We start from the raw sequence: 24023 nt of genomic DNA on the forward strand, positions 1-24023 counted from the left end.
AGAAACATATAGGAACTTGGCAGATAGGAACACAGCAGATTCGTATTCAAACTTGTCCCTTGTGAATCTGCAGGCAGCAGCTCCGGCTTGTGCTGGTTCCCACCACAGTCTCAGGAGGGGTGCCCTGTGAGGAGAGAGCAAAGACCAGCTTCAGTCCAAGGGACTCCTAGAGTCTTCCAGAATTCTGAGCTGAGGGTTCCCCTCCCCCACTCCCTCCCGTCAGTGGTCACGAGACCGACCTCTAAGGCGTTCCCTGCCGGAAGGGAGGGGGACCTAGGAGTTGGCTGGCATCGAGCTCCCTGGCGGCTTTTCAGGGTCCTCCACTGGAGGGAGCGCAGAGTCCAGAGGGATTTACTTTTCCTGAGGCCCTGGGGAGCCCAGTCCCTTGTGGGTCCAAACCCCAGCCCTTGGCAGAGTTTGAGTTTGGGAGCCAGGCAGTTAGGGGTGGCAAATCTCTGTTTGTTATTGGGTGACTTTCTGGAGAAAAGCTGATGCTTTTGAGGGGGACAGAGTAAGTGGGGGTCAGCCTCCCCCCAAGCCTGGCTCCAAGGCCTGGACCCCAGTCCTGATCCCCCACGTGTTCCCCCACTCGGCACAGGAGGCACACATATTCACCCCACTTTCTTCCTCTTCCTCCTCCTGCCCACTTTCTCTTCTCTGTGTCGTCAGAGCTCCAGGGAGGGACCTGGGTAGAAGGAGAAGCCGGAAACAGCGGGCTGGGGCAGCCACTGCTTACACTGAAGAGGGAGGACGGGAGAGGAGTGTGTGTGTGTGTGTGTGTGTGTGTGTGTGTGTGTGTGTATGTATGTGTGTGTTTTATCTTATTTTTCTTTTTGGTGGTGGTGGTGGAAGGGGGGAGGTGCTAGCAGGGCCAGCCTTGAACTCGCTGGACAGAGCTACAGACCTATGGGGCCTGGAAGTGCCCGCTGAGAAAGGGAGAAGACAGCAGAGGGGTTGCCGAGGTGAGGGGTTGCCTCCGAGGTGGGTGCGGGGGCCTCTATGAGTGCATGGGGGTGGATTCGTGGGGGGAGCTCTCGGGATCCTCCCCTGGCTGGGTGGATGGTCCCCAAGAGATGGTTTCAGCTAGTGTTGGTGGCTGATGGCACTGGGTTTTAGCAGTTTCGAACTCCTGGAGGAATCTGGGAGGGTCCAGGCCTCAGTACTCCCCTCCCCCATGGGTCACGTTTTCACAGCCTCACCCCTGCACCCCCAGGGCCATGGAAAGTCAGGGAAAGGAGGTGAAGGAGTGCCCCTCTGCCCTGAGTCGGGGGAAGTGGCCGCCCCTCCCTGGAAGGTTGATGCCAGAGGGCAGTGGATCCTTGTTAAACCCCTATCCTGCCCTCCGCTAAAGGTTCCTGTTCAAGGGTGTGGCTGGGGGGTGAGCAAGCCCCAGATGTAGACCTCATGGTGGCCCAGACGAGGGGGAATTTCCCCCTCAAAACTGCTCCACGCTTGGCTGCTGTAGACGCTGAGATTTCCCAGCGGCGGCGCCGAGTTAACCCTCCTCGTGCTGAACTGGCTCCACCTCCCCGCCTGCCCCCACCGCCACATCCACACATTGGGCAACTCAGAGAAGCTGTTTTAACTTTCGATCCTGTGGTCCCACAATCAGAGGACTCGGGCAGGTAGGGGTTGAGATAAGCGAGTTTAGGCCACCAAGCGGGCGGACGAGGATCCCAGACCTTGCGCTTCCCTTCTGAGTTTGGGAGGTAACACTGGCCCCGCCCCTCACGCCGTGGCTCCTCCCTCCCTTCCCCTTCAAGGGGCTGAAGACAAAAGGTGCCCCTGTCCTGGTCAAGCCAATCGACCCAGCCTTGTTATGGGTTGGGGTGGGGAGAAATGTGTCCTCCTGATGGCTGGGGAAGAAGAGGGGTTGGATATTTATAGCCAGGGCCATGCCAGGAGGCTGGTCACTCTGCAAGGGGATGCAGAGGAAAGCGGTGCCCACCCACTCCAGAGGACCTTTCTCTCTTGGGCTAGAGAAAGGCCTATTGGAGGAACCTGAGCAGGAGGGGTAAGGATTCTGCCTTGAGGAGAAAAGAGCTGGGGTAAGTGGGCACTGGAGGAAAGAGGGGCATGAAGGTCTTGGAGCAGGAACGTCCAGAGAAGGGACCTCTCCATTTTCCATCCCTCTGAGAGGCCTGGGAGAGGTGAGAGGCTGAACGTGCAACAGGAGGACTTGGGGTTACTGGGTTTGGGGAGACCTGGGGAGTTGTCATCCCATCCTCTCCCTCATCTCTGGGAGAGGGATATTATGAGAAACCCCTGGGAAAGGCCCCTGGGAAACCACTGGTTACCCAGTCCTCCCTGAACCTGGAAATGGGGATGCAACCCCCTCTTCTACTTCCCTGTCCCCTCCTCTCCTTTCTACCTGTTTTCGTCTCTCATCTTTGCCTTCTAGCCCTCCAGCTTCCTCTCTCTTCTAGGCTCTTTCCTCCTAGCTTACTAAACCCGCCTTTTTTCCAGTCTCTTCCATCCTTTTCCTTAGTTCTCTCTGCTTTCCTTTTCCACCTCTCCTCCTTCAAGTCTCCTCCCACCTTCCCCCACTTCTTAGGATGATCAGATTTGCCCCTGGAAGGGATCCTAACAACACAGTGCGGTGGTTAATCCCCACTCAGATTCAAAGCCTGCTTTCCAAACTCACTTACTGAGTAGCCTTGGGCAGGGTAGAGAAACTCCTTAAGCCTCAGTTTCTTCATCTATAAAATGGGATATTATATATTTTAAAAAGTGTCGTGAGGCCTGAAGGAGATAATACACTGAGTGTAATGCCTCATACATAGTAAGTGCTTAACAAATAGTAGCTGTTATTACTCTCCCATCCTCTTCATCATCTACCCTTGTGGTTTTCATTTTTATTTTATTTCATTTATTTATTTATTTATTTTGAGACAGAGTCTCTCTCTGTCGCCCAGGCTGGAGTGCAGTGGCTCGATCTCTGCTCACTGCAAGCTCCGCCCCCCAGGTTCACGCCATTCTGTCACCTCAGCCTCCCCAGTAGCTGGGACTACAGGCGCTCGCCACCACGCCCTGCTGATTTTGTTTTTGTATTTTTAGTAGAGATGGGGTTTCACTGTGTTAGCCAGGATGGTCTTGATCTCCTGACCTCGTGATCTGCCCGCCTCGGCCTCCCAAAGTGCTGGGATTACAGGCATGAGCCACTGCGCCTGGCCGAGCCTTGTGGTTTTCAAATTATCTCATGGAGTCCTAGAATTTTGAGAGGTTTGTCTAGGGACGCCTTTGGCGTCAGGAGGTGGGGAGAGGGAAGTAGAAGCAGTCGAGTTTCAGGCTTTCCATGCTTGCTTTCAACAGGGCATCTTCGGTTTCGTACCTTTTATGTAATTGAGATTCCACAGATTAAAAGCTGACATTGCCTACCGCTTTAAAAAGTTTGGAAAGTTTTCCACTCATCTAACACTCATATTTTATAGATGAGAAGATCGAAGCCCACAAAGGGAAGGCTCTTTGCCCACAGAACCAGAGCCAGGTCTAGAGCTGCAACCAAATCCTCTGCCATCTCTAAGAGAGCTCTCACTCTACTGCCCTGTCTCCCTTTGCCTCCCCATCCCTCTGGCTACAGCTCAGCTCTTCCCACCCCTGTGTCTATCATTGAAGGAGTTACCCCCATCTCAGGCATTGACTCAGGATGCCCCTGGTTTAAGGTGGTCTGGCCATGAGTGGTGGTGGGGACAGTCCCTAGGAGGGCTATCTATGGGAGGTCCCTGGCTGCCCCAGGAGATAGGCCAAGTTTCTTGGGCACCCCTCAGAGTGGCCTTATTTTTCTCCTCCAGGCAACCTCCAAGTCCGAGATCATGTCTCTGTGGGGTCTGGTCTCTAAGATGCCCCCAGAAAAAGTGCAGCGGCTCTATGTCGACTTTCCCCAACACCTGCGGCATCTTCTGGGTGACTGGCTGGAGAGCCAGCCCTGGTGAGTCCTGGCTGCTCCCTGCTGGTCCCCCAAGTCTTCCCTAACTCATCTTCCTTCTCCTTAGATTTTTCTCCCCTCACCCATGGATTCAGAACTTGAGACCTGTTATTCCATGTGTAGTGACCTAGATTTAGCAGGGAGTCTGTGCCCCATCAAGACCAGGCTATGAATGTTGACAGATGGAGACCCCATCTCTTAGGAGGCTGAGCCGAAGAGGAGGGGGGTTTGGGCTGGGACAAAGGCACTTCTCATAACAGCTAGAAGACTGGGAAACAAGGCGCATGGGTGAAAGCTACAGAGGGCCTAGATGGAGAATAAGGAGCGAGAAAGGAACTGCTGAGCTTTTGGCTGTGGGGTAAAGGGTCAGGAGAGCTGAGGAAGCCCTGGCCTGAGGTAGCCTCATCCTGATCTTCCTGCAGGGAGTTCCTGGTCGGCTCCGACGCCTTCTGCTGCAACTTGGCTAGTGCCCTACTTTCAGACACTGTCCAGCACCTTCAGGCCTCGGTGGGAGAGCAGGGGGAGGGGAGCACCATCTTGCAACACATCAGCACCCTTGAGGTGGGGCAGGAGGGGACAAGGCTGGGTGGGGCTGAGGTTGAACTGGGTTGAGCATTGGGCCCTGGAAGAAAATTGGTTGGATGCTGGAAGCAAATTGGTGTTCCTGTGGTTAACTGCTAGCTAGCAGGCAAATTAGATTTTAAAAGCATGCAAATGCACAAAAACTTCTGGAGTCTACAGTTGTGCTTCCTTATAGTATATGTGTGAATGCAGGCCTGGGGATTGGAGGGATTGAAGGACATGGGTAAGAGCAAAGCTCACTGTTTACCACCCTCATTTCTGTAGAGCATATATCAGAGGGACCCCCTGAAGCTGGTGGCCACTTTCAGACAAATACTTCAAGGAGAGAAAAAAGCTGTTATGGAACAGGTATTGTGATATTCCACCTCCCACCCCAACTCAATCCCCTGAGACTTTGGCCTGAGCCATGACAAACTAGAAAGAATTTGAACCTCAGTAAAGGCTCAGTGTTCTAGGCCCAGGAATGACCAAAGGAGGTTTCTAGGGTCAGAGTGAACCCCAAGTCAAGCTCAGGGAATCTTTCTATGAGGGACTGAAGGTAAGAGGCCGGGGAGAACAGAGCAAGGGATAAGGAGCTGATTCTGCTAGGAGCAAGGTCTTATCTCCACGATATTCCAAAAGGTCAGGAAGAACTGCCAAAGGGGAGAGGGGAACAAGAAAACGCTATCTGCAGAGCAGAGAGTGGAGGCCAGGTATAGAGGGATGAGCAGAGTGTTTCACTTCTTGGCATCTGTCCTTCCTGTGTAGTTCCGCCACTTGCCAATGCCTTTCCACTGGAAGCAGGAAGAACTCAAGTTTAAGACAGGCTTGCGGAGGCTGCAGCACCGAGTAGGGGAGATCCACCTTCTCCGAGAAGCCCTGCAGAAGGGGGCTGAGGCTGGCCAAGGTGGGGGCCAGGGCGGTTCTGGGGAGTGTGTAGGAGTGGTTGCCTCTTGGATCTCAACCTTAACTGAACCTCTAATCTGTCTGCACCCTTGATTTCTGCCCCCAACCCTCAGTGTCTCTGCACAGCTTGATAGAAACTCCTGCTAATGGGACTGGGCCAAGTGAGGTGAGTAATGGGCTGACAGGTGGAGACCTTGGTCAAAGTGCAGCTGGAGGGATGGAAACTAGACCTCAGAAAGACACAGGCTGAAGTAGGGCAAGGGAATGCCAGAGGAGTGAGAAAAAGAGCCGTATCCCAGGAGCTGGGTGTGGAGGCAGCGTGAGGCCCTGGCTCAGGCCCCTCTCTGCCCATAGGCCCTGGCCATGCTACTGCAGGAGACCACTGGAGAGCTAGAGGCAGCCAAAGCCCTAGTGCTGAAGAGGATCCAGATTTGGAAACGGCAGCAGCAGCTGGCAGGGAATGGCGCACCATTTGAGGAGAGCCTGGCCCCACTCCAGGAGAGGTTGGGCTAGGGCTGATGGGGAAGAGGGGGCAAGCTGGGGGTGGGCAGCTGACCCTGCTGAAGGCCCTACAGGTGAGAGAAAGAAGCCAGGCGGGAGGGCCTTGGAGTGGACCAAGATGCATAAAAGCCAGTTCCAGCGGGGCTGTGCACACTGTCGTTCAGGTCGCATCCTGTACAAGTGGGCCTAGTGGAGGCGCACAAGCGGGGACTCATCCAACCCAGGCTTCTCTCCTCAAGCCCCATGCCTAGAGGAATAGGAGGGCTTTTCCATTTGGTTTATTGGGTGGGAACACTTTCCAATTTGCCACAAAGCACTGTAAGTGGTGGCAGCTGTCCTGGGTGCAAGAGCCATCGGGGGAGAGGCAGCTGGGTTTCCACAGGGGGTGTAGGCACTGAGAATGAACCTCCCACCCAGACCCTAGGCCAACAGATCACAGAACCCCCTTCAGCCCAGGTGCCTTGCAGCCACACCCACTACCCACCCCACTTCTCCACACATGATAGCCTTTCTCCCTGGGTATAGGGGAAGGGGGTCTGGACCGGAGCAAGCAGCCTTAATCCTGTGCCCCCTGACCACTGTCCTGGCCCCAGGTGTGAGAGCCTGGTGGACATTTATTCCCAGCTACAGCAGGAGGTAGGGGCGGCTGGTGGGGAGCTTGAGCCCAAGACCCGGGCATCGCTGACTGGCCGGCTGGATGAAGTCCTGAGAACCCTCGTCACCAGGTATTCCCCGGGAGCTCCCAGTCTGGCCTAGAACAGACCTCGGGAAGAAAAGAAGGGGGCTAGAGCTGTGGGGAGGGCACCAGCAGGGACCTAGCCCCCAACTCCCCTTGTGTCCTCCTCACTCCCAGTTGCTTCCTGGTGGAGAAGCAGCCCCCCCAGGTACTGAAGACTCAGACCAAGTTCCAGGCTGGAGTTCGATTCCTGTTGGGCTTGAGGTTCCTGGGGGCCCCAGCCAAGCCTCCGCTGGTCAGGGCCGACATGGTGACAGAGAAGCAGGCGAGGGAGCTGAGTGTGCCTCAGGGTCCTGGGGCTGGAGCGTAAGCTGGGATTGGACCTGGGGTTGGAGAAGGGCTGTTAGGGTGATGGAGGCAGCCTGGAGGGCTGGCACTGAAAAGAGCAAGGGATGGGGAGGGAGGGCCATGGGATGTGGAGACCCTGAATGGTCAAGGCAGAGGAAAGGGAGGGACCCATTTAGGGCTGGAATGGGGTGGGGGCATCATGATTTGGACAAGATGGGGACTCCTCCCTTAAGAACCCAAACAGAGACATGGAGATTTAGGGCTGGTGACAGTGGGTAGTCTACACTCACCCATGCACTTGCCACACCTGACGACAGTGAGATGAGCTCGTTCACACTCTGACCTCCCCTGGCAGAGAAAGCACTGGAGAAATCATCAACAACACTGTGCCCTTGGAGAACAGCATTCCTGGGAACTGCTGCTCTGCCCTGTTCAAGAACCTGGTGAGGGGCTTCGGGGTGCAGTGATGGGGGCACCACTAGGAGACTGTGGGACTCTCCTTGGAGAGGATGTCGGGAAGCCCAGGAGGAGCGGTCTCTGTCCTCATGACCTCGCCCTTGCTCTCCCTCACCCCACCCACAGCTTCTCAAGAAGATCAAGCGGTGTGAGCGGAAGGGCACTGAGTCTGTCACAGAGGAGAAGTGCGCTGTGCTCTTCTCTGCCAGCTTCACACTTGGCCCCGGCAAACTCCCCATCCAGCTCCAGGTGAACCGTGGCCCAGCCCTGCCCCAATCTGGGACCCCGAGTCCTCCTCCAATGCCACACACAAGGGCCCTGGACCCTCACCTCTTGTGACTGCCCCATACCCCATGTGTCTGGGATTCATGCACACTGGGGCCCGGGTGAGTGGGGGTGAGCGAGAGCATGGAGTGCACAGGGCAGGGAATGGTAGTGGATAGCAGCAAACACTTCGGAAGCACTTCCTATAGACCAGGGCACTCTATTAAATGATACATACGCACATGCGTGCCAGCACACACACGTTTGGTTTTCACAATAACATTATGAGGTAGGCAGTATTATCAGCCTCGTTTTATAGATAAAGACATTGAGACAGAGAATTTAAGTAGTTTGTCCCAGTCACACAGCTAAGTGTTGGAGCTGGTATTTGAAACCTGGAGGTCTGGCTCCATAGCGATGCCTAATAACCACTTCTCTACGGTGAGGCCCTGATTGAGCTTCAGAATGCATTTAATAACATGGCATGAGCTTTTTGATTATGATGTATGAGTCCAATAACTTCTCTGAGTGCTCAGAGCCAGTCCCCTGAGGAAACTTCTTGCTTCACTAAGAAACCCCTGTCCGGCTGGGCATGGTGGCTCAAGCCTGTAATCCCAGCACTTTGGGAGGCCGAGGTGGGTAGATCACAAGGTCAGGAGTTCAAGACCTGCCTGGCCAATATGGTGAAACCCCGTCTCCACTAAAAATACAAAAATTAGCTGGGCGTGGTGGTGCAGGCCTGTAGTCCCAGCTGCTCGGGAGGCTAAGCAGGAGAATCGCTTGAACCCAGGAGGCGGAGGTTGCAGTAAGCCAAGATTGCGCCACTGCCCTTCAGCCTGGGCGACAGAGCAAGACTATGTCTCAAAAACAAAACAAAACAACTCAGCACTTTGGGAGGCCAAGGTAGGAGGATCGCTTGAGCCTGCAAGTTTAAGACCAGCCTGGGCTACATAGGGAGATCCAATCTCTACAAAAAATAAAAAATTGGCCGGGCACGGTGGCTCACGCCTGTAATCCCAGCACTTTGGGAGGCCAAGGCGGGCGGATCATGAGGTCAGGAGATCAAGACCATCCTGGCTAACACGGTGAAACCTCGTATCTACTAAAAATACAAAAAATTAGCCAGGCATGGTGGCAGGCGCCTGAGTCCCAGCTACTCGGGAGGCTGAGGCAGGAGAATGGCGTGAACCTGGGAGGGAGAGCTTGCAGTGAGCCAAGATCGCGCCACTGCACTCCAGCCTGAGTGACAGAGCGAGACTCTGTCTCAAAAATAAATAAATAAATAATTAGCTGGATTAGGTGGTACATTTCTGTAGTTCCAGCTATTCAGGAGGCTGAGGTGGAAGGATCACTTGAGCCCTGAAGGCTGAGGCTGCAGTGAGCTGAGATTGCACTACTGCACTCCAGCCTGGGTAACAGAGTGAGAGACTATCTAAAAAAAAAAAAAAAAAAAAAAAAAGGAAAGAAAGAAAGAAAAGAAACCCCTGTCCTCACCCTCTTCAGGCCCTGTCTCTGCCCCTGGTGGTCATCGTCCATGGCAACCAAGACAACAATGCCAAAGCCACTATCCTGTGGGACAATGCCTTCTCTGAGATGGTGAGGAAAGTCCTGGAGTTGGAGGGAACAGGGGCAGGGTGGGTTCTAACATGGGCAGTGGTGCAGGCCTGCTGATGGGGTGGTGGGCATGTTTAAATGGGTGTGACCTTAACACTTTCTCATGGGCCTGCTTTCGTGCTTCTGACCTCTTTTCACCCCAGTCTTAACAACTATCAGGCCACAGCACTGTAACCTAGAAAAAACAGCATGTTTGTGAGCGGTATCAGGGGCTGTGGAGGGGTAGGCCACAGGCAGGTGGGAGGGATGAAGGCCGGCCCGAGGAATAACAAGACGGTAGCCTGCAGTGCTCTCTTCTTCCCCCTTCTCCCCAGGACCGCGTGCCCTTTGTGGTGGCTGAGCGGGTGCCCTGGGACAAGATGTGTGAAACTCTGAACCTGAAGTTCATGGCTGAGGTGGGGACCAACCGGGGGCTGCTCCCAGAGCACTTCCTCTTCCTGGCCCAGAAGATCTTCAATGACAACAGCCTCAGTATGGAGGCCTTCCAGCACCGTTCTGTGTCCTGGTCGCAGTTCAACAAGGTCATTCTCCTGCCCTTTGGACCTCCCACCCCCAAGCTCTTCATCCCTGGGGCACTCAGGGCCTGCTCAGCCTCCATGCAGGGACCTTCCACTGGATTCTCCACAGTGCCCCCTCAGGTCCTTTAGGAAGGGCTGTCATGGACCAGGGAGGAAAAACCCCAGGCCTGGGGGTTGGCTATGGAGATGCGTTCTCTGACATCCCTGAGGTTTTGGTCTGGGGGCCATCTGTCCTTCCTCTTTACCAGTGACTTGCATGACTCACCCAGGTTGTGTGTAAACAGAGCTCTGATTCAAAGTGACTTTGACCTGTTGGAAAAATAGTTCCTGGCCGGGCACAGCGGCTCATGCTTGTAATCCCAGTCTTTGACATGCCGGGGTGGGTGGATCACCTGAGGTCAGGAGTTTGAGACCAGCCTGGCCAACATGGTGAAACTCCATCTCTACTAAAAATACAAAAATTAGCCAGTTGCGGTGGCACATGCCTGTAATCCCAGCTACATGGGAGGCTGACGCAGGAGAATTGCTTAAACCCAGGAGGTGGAGGTTGCAGTGAGCTGAGATCATACCACTGCGCTCAAGCCTGGGTGACAGAGCAAGACTCTGTCTCAAAAAAAAAAAAAAAAAAAAAAAAGGCCAGGCATGGTGGTTCATGCCTGTAATCCCAGCACTTTGGGAGGCCGAGACGGGTAGATCACCTGAGGTCAGGAGTTCGAGACCAGCCTGGCCAACATGGCAAAACCCCATCTCTACTAAAAACAAAAAAATAGCCAGGAGTGGTCGTTTGCGTCTATAATCCCAGCTACTCGGCTGAGGCAGGAGGTGAACCCAGGAGGTAGAGGCTGCAGGGAAGATGAAACCATTGCACTCCAGCCTGGGCAAGACTCTGTATCAAAAAAAAAAAAAAAAAAAAGGCTAGGTGTGGTGGCTCACACCTGTAATCCCAGCACTTTGGGAGGCTGAGGCGGGCGGATCACAAGGTCAAGAGATCGAGACCATCCTGACCAACATGGTGAAACCCCGTCTCTACTAAAAATACAAAAATTAACTGGGCATGGTGGCGCATGCCTGTAGTCCCAGCTACTCGGGAGGCTGAGGCAGGAGAATCACTTGAACCTGGGAGGCAGAGGTTGCAGTGAGCCAAGATTGTGCCACTGCACTCCAGCCTGCCAACAGAATGAGATTCTGTCTAAAAAAAAAAAAAAAGAAAGAAAGAAAGAAAAAGAATTCCTATTGCAAAAACTGAACAAAATCCCACAGGGACATGCGCAGTAATACCAGCTACCACGCGTTGACAGCTTATATGCCAGGCGCTGTGTTTAACACCTTATGTATGTTATCTCACTTAATCCTCCCAACATCCCTTTGAGGTAGATACTATTATTATCCCCATTTTACAGATGAGGAATCTGATGCTCAGAGGGTTATGTAGTTTGTTCAAGTTCCCAAAGCAGGTGAGTGCCATGGCTAGGACAGAACCACATATTTCTGACTCTTGCTCTTTTATTTTATGTTATATTATGTTATTTTATGTTTTGGTTTTTTTTCTTTCTTTCTTTTCTTTCTTTCTTTCTGTCTTTCTTTCTTTCTCTCTTTATCTTTCTTTCTTTCTTTCTCTTTCTCTCTTTTTCTTTCTTTTGTGTGAGACAGAATCTTTACAGAGAAGAAAGAAATGCTCATGTGACCAGAGGGTGTGTTAGCTAAAGGGAGCAAGACAGTCACACCCAGCAGGTTACCTTCCTTTGGGCATCACCTCTGCCACACCTCCTTAGGGAGAGGGTGTAGCATAGTAGTTAAGAGGGGCTCCAGGGCCAGAATGCCTGGGTTTAAATCCTAGCTCTGCCTCTTACCAGCTATGTAGACCTGGGCAAGTCATTCGACGTTTTTGGACTTCCATTTCTTCATCTGTAAGATGGAATTATTATAATCCCTACCTCCATAGCCTGGTAAAGAGCAAATAAATATATAGAAAGGCTTGAAATAGTGGCTGGCACATGTAAGCATTAGGATTGGTCGTTGTCATTGATGGAGTCTCAGGTTCGGTCTGATCCTCAGCCCTGTGATTCTGTCGTGAGGGCACTCACAGCTCACTGCCTGCCCTAAACAGGCTCCAGCTCTGGCCCTCCCTCGGCTCACACCTTTCCCCCTCTCCCCCTAGGAGATCCTGCTGGGCCGTGGCTTCACCTTTTGGCAGTGGTTTGATGGTGTCCTGGACCTCACCAAACGCTGTCTCCGGAGCTACTGGTCTGACCGGTGAGTCCCCACCCTGGGTAGTCTGAGCAGCCATACACCAGTCACCTCCATACTCACTGCCCATGCCCCATCCTCTCCTTCATCCCCGCCAGGCTGATCATTGGCTTCATCAGCAAACAGTATGTTACTAGCCTTCTTCTCAATGAGCCCGACGGAACCTTTCTCCTCCGCTTCAGCGACTCAGAGATTGGGGGCATCACCATTGCCCATGTCATCCGGGGCCAGGATGGTGAGGCCACCCCAGCCAGTCCTCTGTCTCTGTGCCTGTGCCCTCTGGGGTTTCTTCTGGGAATGAAATGTCCTGACCTTCCTGATGCCGATCCTGATCTTCAGGAAGTTCTTCCAGCTTCTCTTCTTCCTTCTGTGGTCTAAATGTTCACCTTCTCACTGTGAGCTCTGTGGGAATGGAGACTAGTGGGTCTCTCTCCCTCAGGAGCCCCACCCTAGGTCCTCTCTCCCTTGCCTTGGTGGAGTGAGAACAGGTCTTATGGTAGGGGTTGGGGAAGGGGAAGAAAGTCCGGACAGAGGGATCTCAGGGTCTCCTTCCTACCATAGGCTCTCCACAGATAGAGAACATCCAGCCATTCTCTGCCAAAGACCTGTCCATTCGCTCACTGGGGGACCGAATCCGGGATCTTGCTCAGCTCAAAAACCTCTATCCCAAGAAGCCCAAGGATGAGGCTTTCCGGAGCCACTACAAGCGTGAGCTGGAACTGGCAGCTCTGATTCCTTCCTGTCACCCACTTCCTCCCTGCTCCCCGCTGCCCTCCTCTCCCTGCCCGCGTGTGTCATCCTGATGTCACTCTCTATTTCATAGCTGCGCTTCTCTTACTTCCCCATCATCCATGCCCACCTTTTCCACCTCCCTTCCTCCCTAACCCCAGAGCACTCTATGGCTGTCTTTTCCTTCTCACAACAGCTGAACAGATGGGTAAGGATGGCAGGGGTTATGTCCCAGCTACCATCAAGATGACCGTGGAAAGGTGAGTGTGGTGGTATGGACAATGGGTAGGTCAGGGGCTTAGTGCTTATCTGCAGGAAGGAGGGGTGGCATCAACCCTTGGGCAGTCACATGTACCTCCTTCCCTCCTCCAGGGACCAACCACTTCCTACCCCAGAGGTCCAGATGCCTACCATGGTGCCTTCTTATGACCTTGGAATGGCCCCTGATTCCTCCATGAGCATGCAGCTTGGCCCAGATATGGTGTAAGGAGCTGGAAAGACAGGAATGGGAGTGGTCTGTGCAGATGGGCTAATCTTAGCATGGGCAGCTGGGAGAGCTGGCATTGGGGGCTGAACAGAGAATTTTCCTTTCCATGAAAGGGACACCTGTTCAAAAGCAGGGTGTGGTGGTGTCCAGGAGAAGGGCTGGCATCAGGGGGTCTGTTTTCTTTCCCCAGGCCCCAGGTGTACCCACCACACTCTCACTCCATCCCCCCGTATCAAGGCCTCTCCCCAGAAGAATCAGTCAACGTGTTGTCAGCCTTCCAGGAGTAAGTGAAAAACCTCATGGGGATACCATCCCACTCTAAGGGGGTGGGCATTTGAATTGTTAGAAGAGGCTCTTCTGTGAGAAAGGAGCAGCAAATGCTAACAGCCTGTCTTCTTCTCTTCTGTCCACTCTAATGAGGGGGTAGTAGTTAAGATCTGGACTGCCTAGGTTTGAATTCTAGCTCCACCACTTACTGGTTTGGGGCAAATTACTTAGCCTTTGGTGCCTTATCTGCACAATGGGGGATAATAATGCTAATAATAATAACCTACCTCACTGCATTATTGTGGAGATTAAATGAGTTCATAACACTTAAAAAGCTGAGCATAGTGCATGGCTCATAGCAAAAGCTGTGTAAGTCCAGTCGTGGATCACTTAATGAAGGAGCATTTTCTGTCTTTGGCAGTTTCATAATTATGCGAATATCATCGAGTATAATTACACAAACCTAGATGGTATAGACTACTATACACTGAGGCTATATTGTGTAGCCTATTGATCCTAGCTTTAAACCCGAGCAGCATGATACTGTTCTGAATAGTATAAGGAAATAGTAACATAATGGTAAATATTTGTGTGATAGGAATTTTCAGCTTGATTATAATTTTTTTTTTTTTTTGAGACAGGGTCTCCCTCACTGGAGTGCAGTGGTGCGATCTTAGCTCCCTGCAACCTCCGCCTCTTGGGCTCGAGCAATCCTCCTGCTGTAGTGCACCACGACACTCGGCTAATTCTTTTTTAAGGTTTTTCTGCAGACAAGGTCTCACTTACTGCCCAAGCTGGTCTCAAACTCCTGGGCTTAAGTGATCCTCCCACCTCGGCCTCCCAAAGCGTTAGGATTACAGGTGTGAGTCACTCTGCCTGGCCTTGATTATAATCTTATGGGACCACTGTGGTCTGTAGTTGACAGAAATGTCGTTAATGTGGTGCATGACTGTTATTATTATTTTCTGTCCTGCCCCTGAGAGCCACTGTCACTTCTCTGCTGTGTTGGTTTTTGTTTACTCATCTGTTTTGGTCTTGAAATGGCCTAGACATTTTTCTTCCCGAAGTATGACACTCGGGTGCTTATTAACTCTTAGTCAAGACACAACATCTCCCTTCCCAGAAGGTGAGGCGGGAGTGAGGACTTGGGGACTTAAGAACTACCAAAGTTCAGAGTCCAAAGAAACATTAGAAATTGGCTAATCCACCCCCATAACACGCACATTTTACAGATGAGAAGACTGAGCTCAGAGCATAGAAATAGCTTGCCCAAGGCCATGACTAAGTCAGGATAAGGAGCTGGAGCTTGTTTCCTCACTCAGTGGTCCTGACTTTGCACCACTCTGCATTTGCCTAGCCTGCCTTCCTCTAACTGTGCTCTCCCTACTTCCAGGCCTCACCTGCAGATGCCCCCCAGCCTGGGCCAGATGAGCCTGCCCTTTGACCAGCCTCACCCCCAGTGAGTGACAAAGCCCCTCCTGACCCCATGTGCCTCTTCTTTCCTGGCCTTGCCCCGCTCTCCTTATTTCCATTGCTGGTTCCTGGCAGGGGCCTGCTGCCGTGCCAGCCTCAGGAGCATGCTGTGTCCAGCCCTGACCCCCTGCTCTGCTCAGATGTGACCATGGTGGAAGACAGCTGCCTGAGCCAGCCAGTGACAGCGTTTCCTCAGGGCACTTGGTGAGTGGCAGCTTGGGAGTGGAGGCTGGGTGGCATCTAGGGGAGTGGGCGCCATGCCTACTCCACTGCTTCTCCCATCTCCTTGCAGGATTGGTGAAGACATATTCCCTCCTCTGCTGCCTCCCACTGAACAGGACCTCACTAAGCTTCTCCTGGAGGGGCAAGGGGAGTCGGGGGTAGGGTCCTTGGGGGCACAGCCCCTCCTGCAGCCCTCCCACTATGGGCAATCTGGGATCTCAATGTCCCACATGGACCTAAGGGCCAACCCCAGTTGGTAATCCCAACTGGAGGGAGAACCCAAAGAGACAGCTCTTCTACTACCCCCACAGACCTGCTCTGGACACTTGCTCATGCCCTGCCAAGCAGCAGATGGGGAGGGTGCCCTCCTATCCCCACCTACTCCTGGGTCAGGAGGAAAAGACTAACAGGAGAATGCACAGTGGGTGGAGCCAATCCACTCCTTCCTTTCTATCATTCCCCTGCCCACCTCCTTCCAGCACTGACTGGAAGGGAAGTTCAGGCTCTGAGACACACCCCAACATGCCTGCACCTGCAGCGCGCACACGCACGCACACACACATACAGAGCTCTCTGAGGGTGATGGGGCTGAGCAGGAGGGGGGCTGGGTAAGAGCACAGGTTAGGGCATGGAAGGCTTCTCCACCCATTCTGACCCAGGGCCTAGGACGGATAGGCAGGAACATACAGACACATTTACACTAGAGGCCAGGGATAGAGGATATTGGGTCTCAGCCCTGGGGGAATGGGAAGCAGCTCAAGGGACCCTGGGTGGGAGCACAGGAGGGGTCTGGATATGTGGTTACTAATACAAGTTTTGCCCTGATTAAAAAATCTCCCAAAGCCCCAAATTCCTGTTAGCCAGGTGGAGGCTTCTGATACGTATATGAGACTATGCAAAAGTACAAGGGCTGAGATTCTTCGTGTATAGCTGTGTGAACGTGTATGTACCTAGGATATGTTAAATGTATAGCTGGCACCTTAGTTGCATGACCACATAGAACATGTGTCTATCTGCTTTTGCCTATGTGACAACACAAATTTGGGAGGGTGAGACACTGCACAGAAGACAGCAGCAAGTGTGCTGGCCTCTCTGACATATGCTAACCCCCAAATACTCTGAATTTGGAGTCTGACTGTGCCCAAGTGGGTCCAAGTGGCTGTGACATCTACGTATGGCTCCACACCTCCAATGCTGCCTGGGAGCCAGGGTGAGAGTCTGGGTCCAGGCCTGGCCATGTGGCCCTCCAGTGTGTGAGAGGGCCCTGCCTGCTGCATCTTTTCTGTTGCCCTATCCACTGCCAGCTTCCCTTCACTCCCCCATCCCATTCTCCCTCTCAAGGCAGGGGTCATAGATCCTAAGCCATAAAATAAATTTTATTCCAAAATAACAAAATAAATAATCTACTGTACACAATCTGAAAAGAAAGACGCTCTAACTGCTCAGATAGGTGCTGCGGTCCAGCCCCCAGCTGGAGGAGACCCTGAGTCCAACCCAGGCCTCCCGAGGGGGCCAGTGAAGGGATCCCACACCCACCGCCCCTATGTAGGGCAGGGAAGAAATTGCAAAGGACTTGGGGGATAGATGGGAATGGGAGGGCAAACTGCAGCACTTGTTAAATTAAAGAAACAAACCAGAAGCACAAAAACGGGGAAGGAGAGGGGAGAAGGCGCAGGTCCAGTGTTCCCAGGCCCCCAATTCTGGGGGCAAATGTTGTCACTTTTAGCTGGACCTTCCCAGGGAAGTCCCCCTTTCCCCCTTGTCCAAACTGAGTCCAACTGCTCACACCACTGGTGCAAACCTAAAGAGAATGGGAGTGTGTTGTGTGAGGGAGGGGAAAACCCCAGATGCCCTGGAGGCAGAGTCCTTGCCCCCTCGCTCTGGGCAGGGGTGAGGGCACCACGCACCCTCCTTGTGTCCTCTCTCCAGGCCTCTGCTTGTTATTGCTTGAAGCCCCACAGTCTTATGCCCATGGAGCAGGTGGGGAGGCAGGAGAAGGGCAGAGGAAGGATCCAGGGTTGTGACTAGATTCCGGGGATGGAGAGCGTGGGGGTCTGTGTGAGCCAGAAGTCTGAGGTCCTGGGTCTGAAGACACCAGTCCACCCCTCACTGCCGGCTGGCCTCAGCCTCCACTTTCACGCTGCTCCTGCGACCCTCCACCAGCGCGGGATGGGGTCCTGGGGCAGGACATCTGTCCAGCAGCCCTTCCTCGAACTCTGCAGGGAAAAGGGGGCAGTTAGGAGACTGCAGGGTGACTGGCTGCAGACAGAGGTGGTTGGGAACAGAAGCAGGGGCAAAGAAAGCTGTGAAGATGGGCTCAGTTTAGGTTTATTGAATTACTGCCTCCTGCCCACTGCATGTGTATGGGGGGTTCCATTCCCATGTGTGTGAGCCCCCTCCCCTCCCTGGCTGTGCGTAGCTCTGTCTCTGTCTGTCTCTCTTTCTCTCCCGCCTCCTCGGTTGCGCTGGAATTTCTGGTTCTGTCAGGAGCTGCGGGGGTGGTTTGGCTCTGACCTCTCCCCTCCCCCCTTCCTAAGCTCTGCCACCCCCACTCATCCCTGGCCCCCTCCCAGGCCCCTCCCAGGCCACTCTACCATGGCCCCCCAAGTTTTTTGGTAGCCAAATCAGAGGGAGCACAGGAAGCCAGCCTCCGAGCTCCTCCCTCAAGAAGAGCCCCCCTTCCAGTCCCCGCCCCCACTTCCCACCCACGCACAGTTTAAAAATACCAAGCCAGGGTTGGTGGCTTTGTCTGCTGCGTCACTCTCAGCCCAGCGGCTGCCCGGCCCTCCGCCGGCCCACTCCCTCTTCCCCCTTCCACACACAAAGCATCACTGCTTTGGGCTCCTCTGCTTCCAAGCTGGGCATCCCCATCCCCATCCCCACAACTCCTAGCCTGCTCCCCACTCCTGGGTTGGTGGAAGTGCCATCTGAGCTTCCCTTATTGATGCTCCTCCTTCCTGCTCCTTCATCCTCTTTTCTCTGTCCCCCGTTCCCCAGTTCCCCTTTCACAGATCTACACTAGGACCAGACTTTCCATGGTGGGAGCAGCTCGGCAGGGTCTGCCTCTCTGCACCCCAAGGCCTGGCTGGCTGGAGCCCAGCCATCCTACTGCCCTCTCTGACGACTATATCCCTCTTCCTCCCACCTGGCCCCAGGACACCAGAATTGCTGTGTGGGGCCTGGGTGGTCGGGGTGCTTGGGGACAGCACTGCTGGCTGCCTCACCTGCGAGAGGTGGCTTCGCAGGCACACAGGGGCTGAGGCGGCCCACGCGGTCGTGGGAGACGAGGCGGGCGAGCCGCAGCCCCTCGTCCATCAATGTCTGCTGCAGGATGTGGCGGCTCCATAGCCCATGGGCTGGCAATGCCAGAGGCAGGTCAGCAGGGGGCGGCGTCAGCCTTGGACATGACCCCACAGCTGTGGGCATGGGCACTGGTCAGGTAAGGGGCTGCAGCCAATGGAACCCCCACCCTCAACCACATAGCCAGCCCACAGGCCCTTCTGCCCCCCCCTCCAGCCAGGTCTCCCAACCCTGTTTCAGGCACTGCCTCCTGGCTCACTCCTCCCCCAACCCCCTCCCCTACTCCCCCACCCTCAATGAAGAGAAAAGTGTTCTGAGGCACACTCACCCTGCAAATGTCCATCCAGACTCTCCCCAGACAGGCTGGCGCTGTCCTCCTCCAGGCTGGGGCGGTATGGGGGTACATAGGACTCAGGGCCTGGGGGAGGCTGCTGGATTTCAGGGTGACTCTGTTCTCCAACCTGTGGATGCCCAACATGGGGAAATGAAGACCTGGCAAGGGAGGGGATCGGGGAAGGATGCCCAATGCCCCTATATGCACCCCGGAAAACATACCTCTTGTTTCAGCTTCTTCAGTGGAGGGCCTCCCAGTTCTTCAGGGTGAAGCCTGAAAAGATGGGTAAGAATAAAGTGGGTGAGGCTGACGAGGGCCACTCGACCGGCAGAGCACAGAACCCAGCCAGAGGCATGTGTTATTTAAAACCTTTGCCAAGAAGCTGGCCGAGAAAGAGTCTCTAGTTCAAGCACTATTGTTGTAGGGGGTTGGGGGGGATCCGACATGGATGGGAGGAGAGACCAGACCTGAGACAAGCTGACTTGGCCAAAAGCAGGACATCCAGATGGGCGGGAAGCAGGCCTAGAGCTGCCTGAGCTGAAGGTTAGGACATGATCTAACTCCATAGCAGGATTCCAGTCCAGGAAGGACCTGGGGAAGGGGTCTCACCTGGAGCCCTTCAAGGAGGACAAGTAGGTGCTCTCTCGGGCTACTTGGCGGGACAAAGAGAAGAGCTCCACTCTCCGTAATAAGAGCGTGTTGTCCCTCATGCAGAACTGGGCAGCAGCCTCGTTGATGGTGAGCTGTGGAGGGAGGGCAGCCAGGAGAGTCAGAATTCGAACTTCCCCGCTGCCTCACCAGACCTCCTCACACCCCTTCACCATCGGACAAATGAGGCCCATCCATCAGACGCTTGCTTTGGTTTTGACACTACATGGGAGCTTTCTGAGGTGGGAAGACAGAGGTCAGCACCCACAGCTTCCTAGGAATGCCCGGGGCCTCCTCCTCTCCTGTGGGGTCCTGAGTGACAAGGAGCTGAACAGCTCGGTGCTGCCTGTATCTCTGCTTCCCCCTCAGCTGAGGATGGAAGCACTGCAGCCGCTGGGGTAGGGGCCTGTTGGGGAGGGGATCAGGGCCTGGGGTCCTGGTCAAGAGATAATGAAAGATAGTCGGAGACTGTAGAAACTCGCAGAGGTAAGCGGCTGGAGACCTGGAAGTCAAGGGCAATCCTAGGAGGCCTGGGGGTTCTCACCTCGTGCAGGCTGAGCTGCTTGCCCTCCCGCCGCTTAGAGTCGAAACGGCCATAGATGATGCTGTATTTGCGGATCTCCTCTTCCTTCTGGCTGTCATTATCATCCATCTCAAAGATGTGCCCAACGCTCCGTGCCAGCTTCTTATTCAGCTTTAGCAGGGATGTGACCTCCCCAGCATCCCCCCTTGGGAAGCTCCGGAAGATCCTCTCCACACTTTCCACCACCATGCGTACCATCTCTGGCTCCAGTCGGTCTGGACCACCCCCAGTCCCACCTGCTGCCAGCCCCCCAGCCCCAGTCCCCTCAGGGACTCCTCCCCCTGCAGGGGGGGAGAAGGGTGGCGAGCCAGCCTCCTCTTCTCCTCCTGCCCCAACGTCCGACTCTGGAGTGCTCCGGCCTGGCCAGATCCGGGGGTCCCCTGCCCCAGGTCCCCCAGGCAGTGGTGATAGCTTCTCTCCAAGTTCAAGGGGGCTCTTGGGGCTAAAACTGCGGGCACTGCCTGCCTTTTCCCCTGGGCTGCCATGCCCATTGCTCATGCTCCCTTTCCGGGTACCCGCAGTCTCAGAGATCTTGAAGAGCGGGATGCTGGAGACGGGAACAGCAGGCACTGGTTGACTGAAGAGCCCTGGATTGGTGGCCCACTCTCTCAGTGCCTTCTGCAGGCGCCGGACATGGAGGGGCTTGGTGGCCATGCCCACAAGTGCCATGATCTCCAGAAACTCCTCCTCACCCGCCTCACACAGCTGCTGCACGTCGTCCCCTCCCTGCTGGATGAAGGTCTCATAGTAGGAAAGGAGGTTGGCGCGCTGCAGGACCCGGTACAGCTGCAGCTCCCCCAGCGTCCGAGGCAGTGCCATGGCTCGGGCACTGGGCCTGAGAAGGAGGGGCACAAGAGAGAGGCAGTCGGTGCAAGTTCCCCTACTGGGTACCAACCCACACTAACAATTGTTCTCTCTTTCCTGCCTGCTTTTCTTCCCCTCCCTCATTTGGATGCTATCCTGCCCAGTGCCCAGGTCTGAGTACAGACTCTCAGAATCAGGCACTGCTCAGAGGCATGGACAAGCCAGTGCCGTCCTAGACTGGCCCGAAGCCCCAAAAGTCAGTGGCCTGTGTCTGTAGGAGTCGAAGCGTCTTACAACCTTATCTTCAGCTTTTATCTTTTTGGTCTGGGGCAAGAAGAACTCGAGCGCTGAGGCTGACCAGCACCGACCTGGGATGGCTGGACCTCCCTCTCCCCCAAAACACAATCCTCACCTTCCACTCTAAACACTCAGCAGTCTCAACACTGAAGTGAAGTCACCCATACTAAAGTGAATGTAGGAGCCCAGTCTCCCCCACAGTGGACGCTGCTGGCCAGCTTCATTCCCTGTGAAGGGGCCACAGCCCCAGGTGGCTAAAAGGGAGGGTGTGGCACCTTCCCTGGCTTTCCCACTCAGTGAGCCAGGTGGTGCCTTACTCTTCTCCGCTCAGCTTTTCCCAGGGGTTAAGCATTTATTTATTTATTTATTTATTTATTTATTTATTTATTTGAGACGGAGTCTCGCTCTGTCACCCAGGCTGGAGTGCAGTGGCGCTGTCACTGCAACCTCCGCCTCCCGGGTTCAAGCGATTCTCCTGCCTCAGCCTCCTGAGTAGCTGAGATTACAGGCACCCGCCACCACGCCCGGCTAATTTTTGTATTTTTAGTAGAAACGGGGTTTCACCATGTTGGTCAGGCTGGGCTCGAATTCCTGACCTCGTGATCCACCCGCCTCGGCCTCCCAAAGTGCTGGGATTACAGGCGTGAGCCACCGCGCCCGCCCGGCCTGGTTAAGCATTCTTAACGCACGCTTCCTCTCTCCCCTCAGGACCTCTCCACCCTTCCAGGCTGCCCAGTGCTCCTCAGTGGCCCCTCTCCTAGCAGTGACACTCCCCACTTCCTCGGTCAGCCTTTTCCTTCAGCTCAGGGGCCGTGGCAGGGGGAGGGGCGCAATTGTTCTGCTCCGGGGCCGTTCCGCCCACACACACTCCCACAGTGGTAGCGTCTGTAGGCGAAAACCGCCCAGGGGCTCCCGCCTACTCTCCTCTCCCTTATTTTCCACCCGCATCTTCAAGTGGAGTGGGGGAGCGGCTCAAGGCCTCTTGATGAAGGGGCTGCACACTGAAACTCCCCTCCCCGCTCTGTGAATAAAGGGACAGATATGGGAAGGAACGCCTAAGGCCTCCCTGCCTCCCTCGTCACCCCCCCTTTCCCCCGCTGATGCTCCTTTAACTCAAAGGCACCGCCTTCTCCAGGACCCCGGGGGCCCGCGCGCTCCGTGCCAACGAGGGACTGAGGCAACTGAGCGTCCCCCCACCTTCCGCACTGATGCCAGCTCGAGCTCCAGGGCATCCCCTGGTGCTTGGAGGCTCCCACATTCTTTGCAGGGGGCTCTTAGGCCAGATGGAGCCCACAGAGTAAACCAGGAATGGAGATTTAGGTACTACTCTTTCATATCCAGCTTCATCAGATGCTTGCCTGCTCCCAGGGCCCCCTAATTCGAAGACGCACCCCCTTTTCCATCAGTCTCCACCCCCCACCCCCGTCCTGCTTCCCCACGTCCTCCCCTCGACCTCCGCCCTCTGGACCCCATTCCCAAGTCCAGCTCCACCCATCTCCACTCCCCGCTGCCTCCCTTTGCCCACTAACTTGAGTCTGGGCTGCAGGGTCCGGCGGGCGCTGTCCCCTCCGCCCGGCGGCTGCTCGGCTGTGGGGGAAGGCGCTCTGTGCATGGACGGCCGGAGACCACCCGGGCTGCCCTTCTCGGTGCCCGGCGCTCGGCGCCTGCTGCGTGCTGCCCTCTTCCCCGCGCACGATGCCGTGTCCACCGCTGTCCAGGCTCTGTCCCTCCCTCCACGTCTTCTCTCTCCGAGCCTCCGCGCCTCTGTCTGTGCCTCTGCCCCCCCACCCTCCCCGGCTGCGCTTGCCGCCTCTCCGCGCCTCCGCCCCCGCAGGACGCACGGGGAGCGAGGCCCGGAGCTGCGCTGGCTGCCGGGCTGGCGGGCGGAGGGCGTGGGCAGAGCCGGGGGCGGGAGTGGGGGCGGGGGCCGGGGGGGCGGGCGCTGGGGCCTCTCGGCCGCGGAGACGCCGCGGCTTAGAGACTGGGAGAGGCGGAGACGGGGGGGGAGGGGGTGTGGAGCAGGAGGCGGGGGGGGAGGGGGTGTGGAGCAGGAGGCGGGGGCGGGGATTCAGAGCCGGGGCGCCGAATTGGGGACCGAGGTGACCGAGGCCCGGCTGTGGAGGGCGGGCTTGGGGACCCAGCGGGCGGGGCGAGGTCGTTCTGTGCCGCCCACGCCGGATGCACAGCCGGCCCTCTTGGCGCCCACGTACCCACGTGAGCGCCCCGCCGGCGACATTCCTTCTCTCCCCCACCCCTCCGAGCTGAGAGAGGAGTTTCACAACCACGCACAAGTACACAAAGACACAGAAGCGCACGGACGTGCACACGCGCCTAAACAACTACGGGGACGCCCGTTGCCCATACTCAGGCCTTGTGGTGCTGGACGTGTGAATGTTAGGAGTGAGCCGGGAAAAGTTAGCGAAGGCTGGGCTGTGCGGCTTCTCCTGTGCGTGCATCTGACTCCCGTATAGTGTGCACTTAAGGCGGGCCTGAGAGCGTGGGGCTCTGCAGGGATCTCCTAGATATCCCCGCGCCCCTCCTCAGCCCCCAATGGAATAATCTGAGGGGGTCGCTCTCAGAAACCCAGGCCTCCATGCTAGCCTGGAAAGTTTGGGAAACAGGAATGGGAGGGTCATGCTGCACGCCACCACTTAGGTGCGCGTGTTGATTATATGCGTCGGCTTTTGTCAGCGCGTAGGTCAGGCAGGGATTCCTCCACTTGTCCTCTGTTTGCTGAGGATGAGGCCCTGCTTGGGAATTTTGTGTGGCAAGGCTGTGACAAAGACGATACCCTTCCTGGGGCCGTCTATTAGGGACCTCGCCCGAGAGTCTAGTGGAAGATGAGTAAGAGGTCGGGAGCCTA

At 55.4% G+C, this 24023-nt stretch overlaps 2 protein-coding genes and 1 long non-coding RNA gene across 18 annotated transcripts in view; 2 read left to right on the forward strand and 1 right to left on the reverse strand.

Moving 5' to 3' along the window:
• Positions 1 to 16610, forward strand: STAT6 (signal transducer and activator of transcription 6). 14 transcript variants are annotated; one of them, XM_063593403.1, is made up of 24 exons: positions 261 to 962; positions 1466 to 1709; positions 1981 to 2150; positions 3792 to 3928; positions 4348 to 4486; positions 4772 to 4855; positions 5255 to 5393; positions 5506 to 5558; positions 5747 to 5895; positions 6487 to 6618; positions 6747 to 6935; positions 7273 to 7360; positions 7500 to 7622; positions 9141 to 9233; positions 9566 to 9772; positions 11928 to 12022; positions 12115 to 12251; positions 12578 to 12724; positions 12942 to 13005; positions 13118 to 13228; positions 13423 to 13515; positions 14893 to 14958; positions 15048 to 15176; positions 15265 to 16610. In XM_063593403.1, exons 4-24 carry the CDS (start codon positions 3813 to 3815, stop codon positions 15452 to 15454), a joined length of 2544 nt encoding a protein of 847 aa, XP_063449473.1. In that variant the 5' UTR covers positions 261 to 962; positions 1466 to 1709; positions 1981 to 2150; positions 3792 to 3812; the 3' UTR covers positions 15455 to 16610. The 14 variants fall into 14 exon arrangements, with proteins under 14 accessions (XP_054951475.1, XP_063449473.1, XP_063449472.1 ...); XM_063593402.1 differs by having other exon boundaries at positions 1981 to 2048; XM_063593404.1 differs by having other exon boundaries at positions 1981 to 2014.
• Positions 16550 to 23135, reverse strand: NAB2 (NGFI-A binding protein 2). Of its 3 annotated transcripts, XM_055095504.2 has the most exons (7): positions 22690 to 23135; positions 20021 to 20894; positions 19438 to 19571; positions 19050 to 19101; positions 18823 to 18955; positions 18419 to 18610; positions 16550 to 17410 (listed from the first exon to the last, which is right to left on the reverse strand). In XM_055095504.2, exons 1-7 carry the CDS (start codon positions 22770 to 22772, stop codon positions 17301 to 17303), a joined length of 1578 nt encoding a protein of 525 aa, XP_054951479.1. In that variant the 5' UTR covers positions 22773 to 23135; the 3' UTR covers positions 16550 to 17300. The 3 variants fall into 3 exon arrangements, with proteins under 3 accessions (XP_054951479.1, XP_054951480.1, XP_063449478.1); XM_055095505.1 differs by lacking the exon at positions 18419 to 18610 and having other exon boundaries at positions 22690 to 23109; XM_063593408.1 differs by having other exon boundaries at positions 16550 to 18610; positions 22690 to 23109.
• LOC117975415 (uncharacterized) overlaps positions 22267 to 24023 on the forward strand; it is a 10959-nt gene continuing 9202 nt past the window's right edge. The window contains exon 1 of the long non-coding RNA XR_008620398.2: positions 22267 to 22480. This is a non-coding gene — a long non-coding RNA (uncharacterized LOC117975415). The remainder of the gene's footprint in view (positions 22481 to 24023) is intronic.

The sequence above is a fragment of the Pan paniscus genome, chromosome 10 (assembly GCF_029289425.2).
Source record: "Pan paniscus chromosome 10, NHGRI_mPanPan1-v2.0_pri, whole genome shotgun sequence".
Classification (NCBI taxonomy): Eukaryota; Metazoa; Chordata; class Mammalia; order Primates; family Hominidae; genus Pan; species Pan paniscus.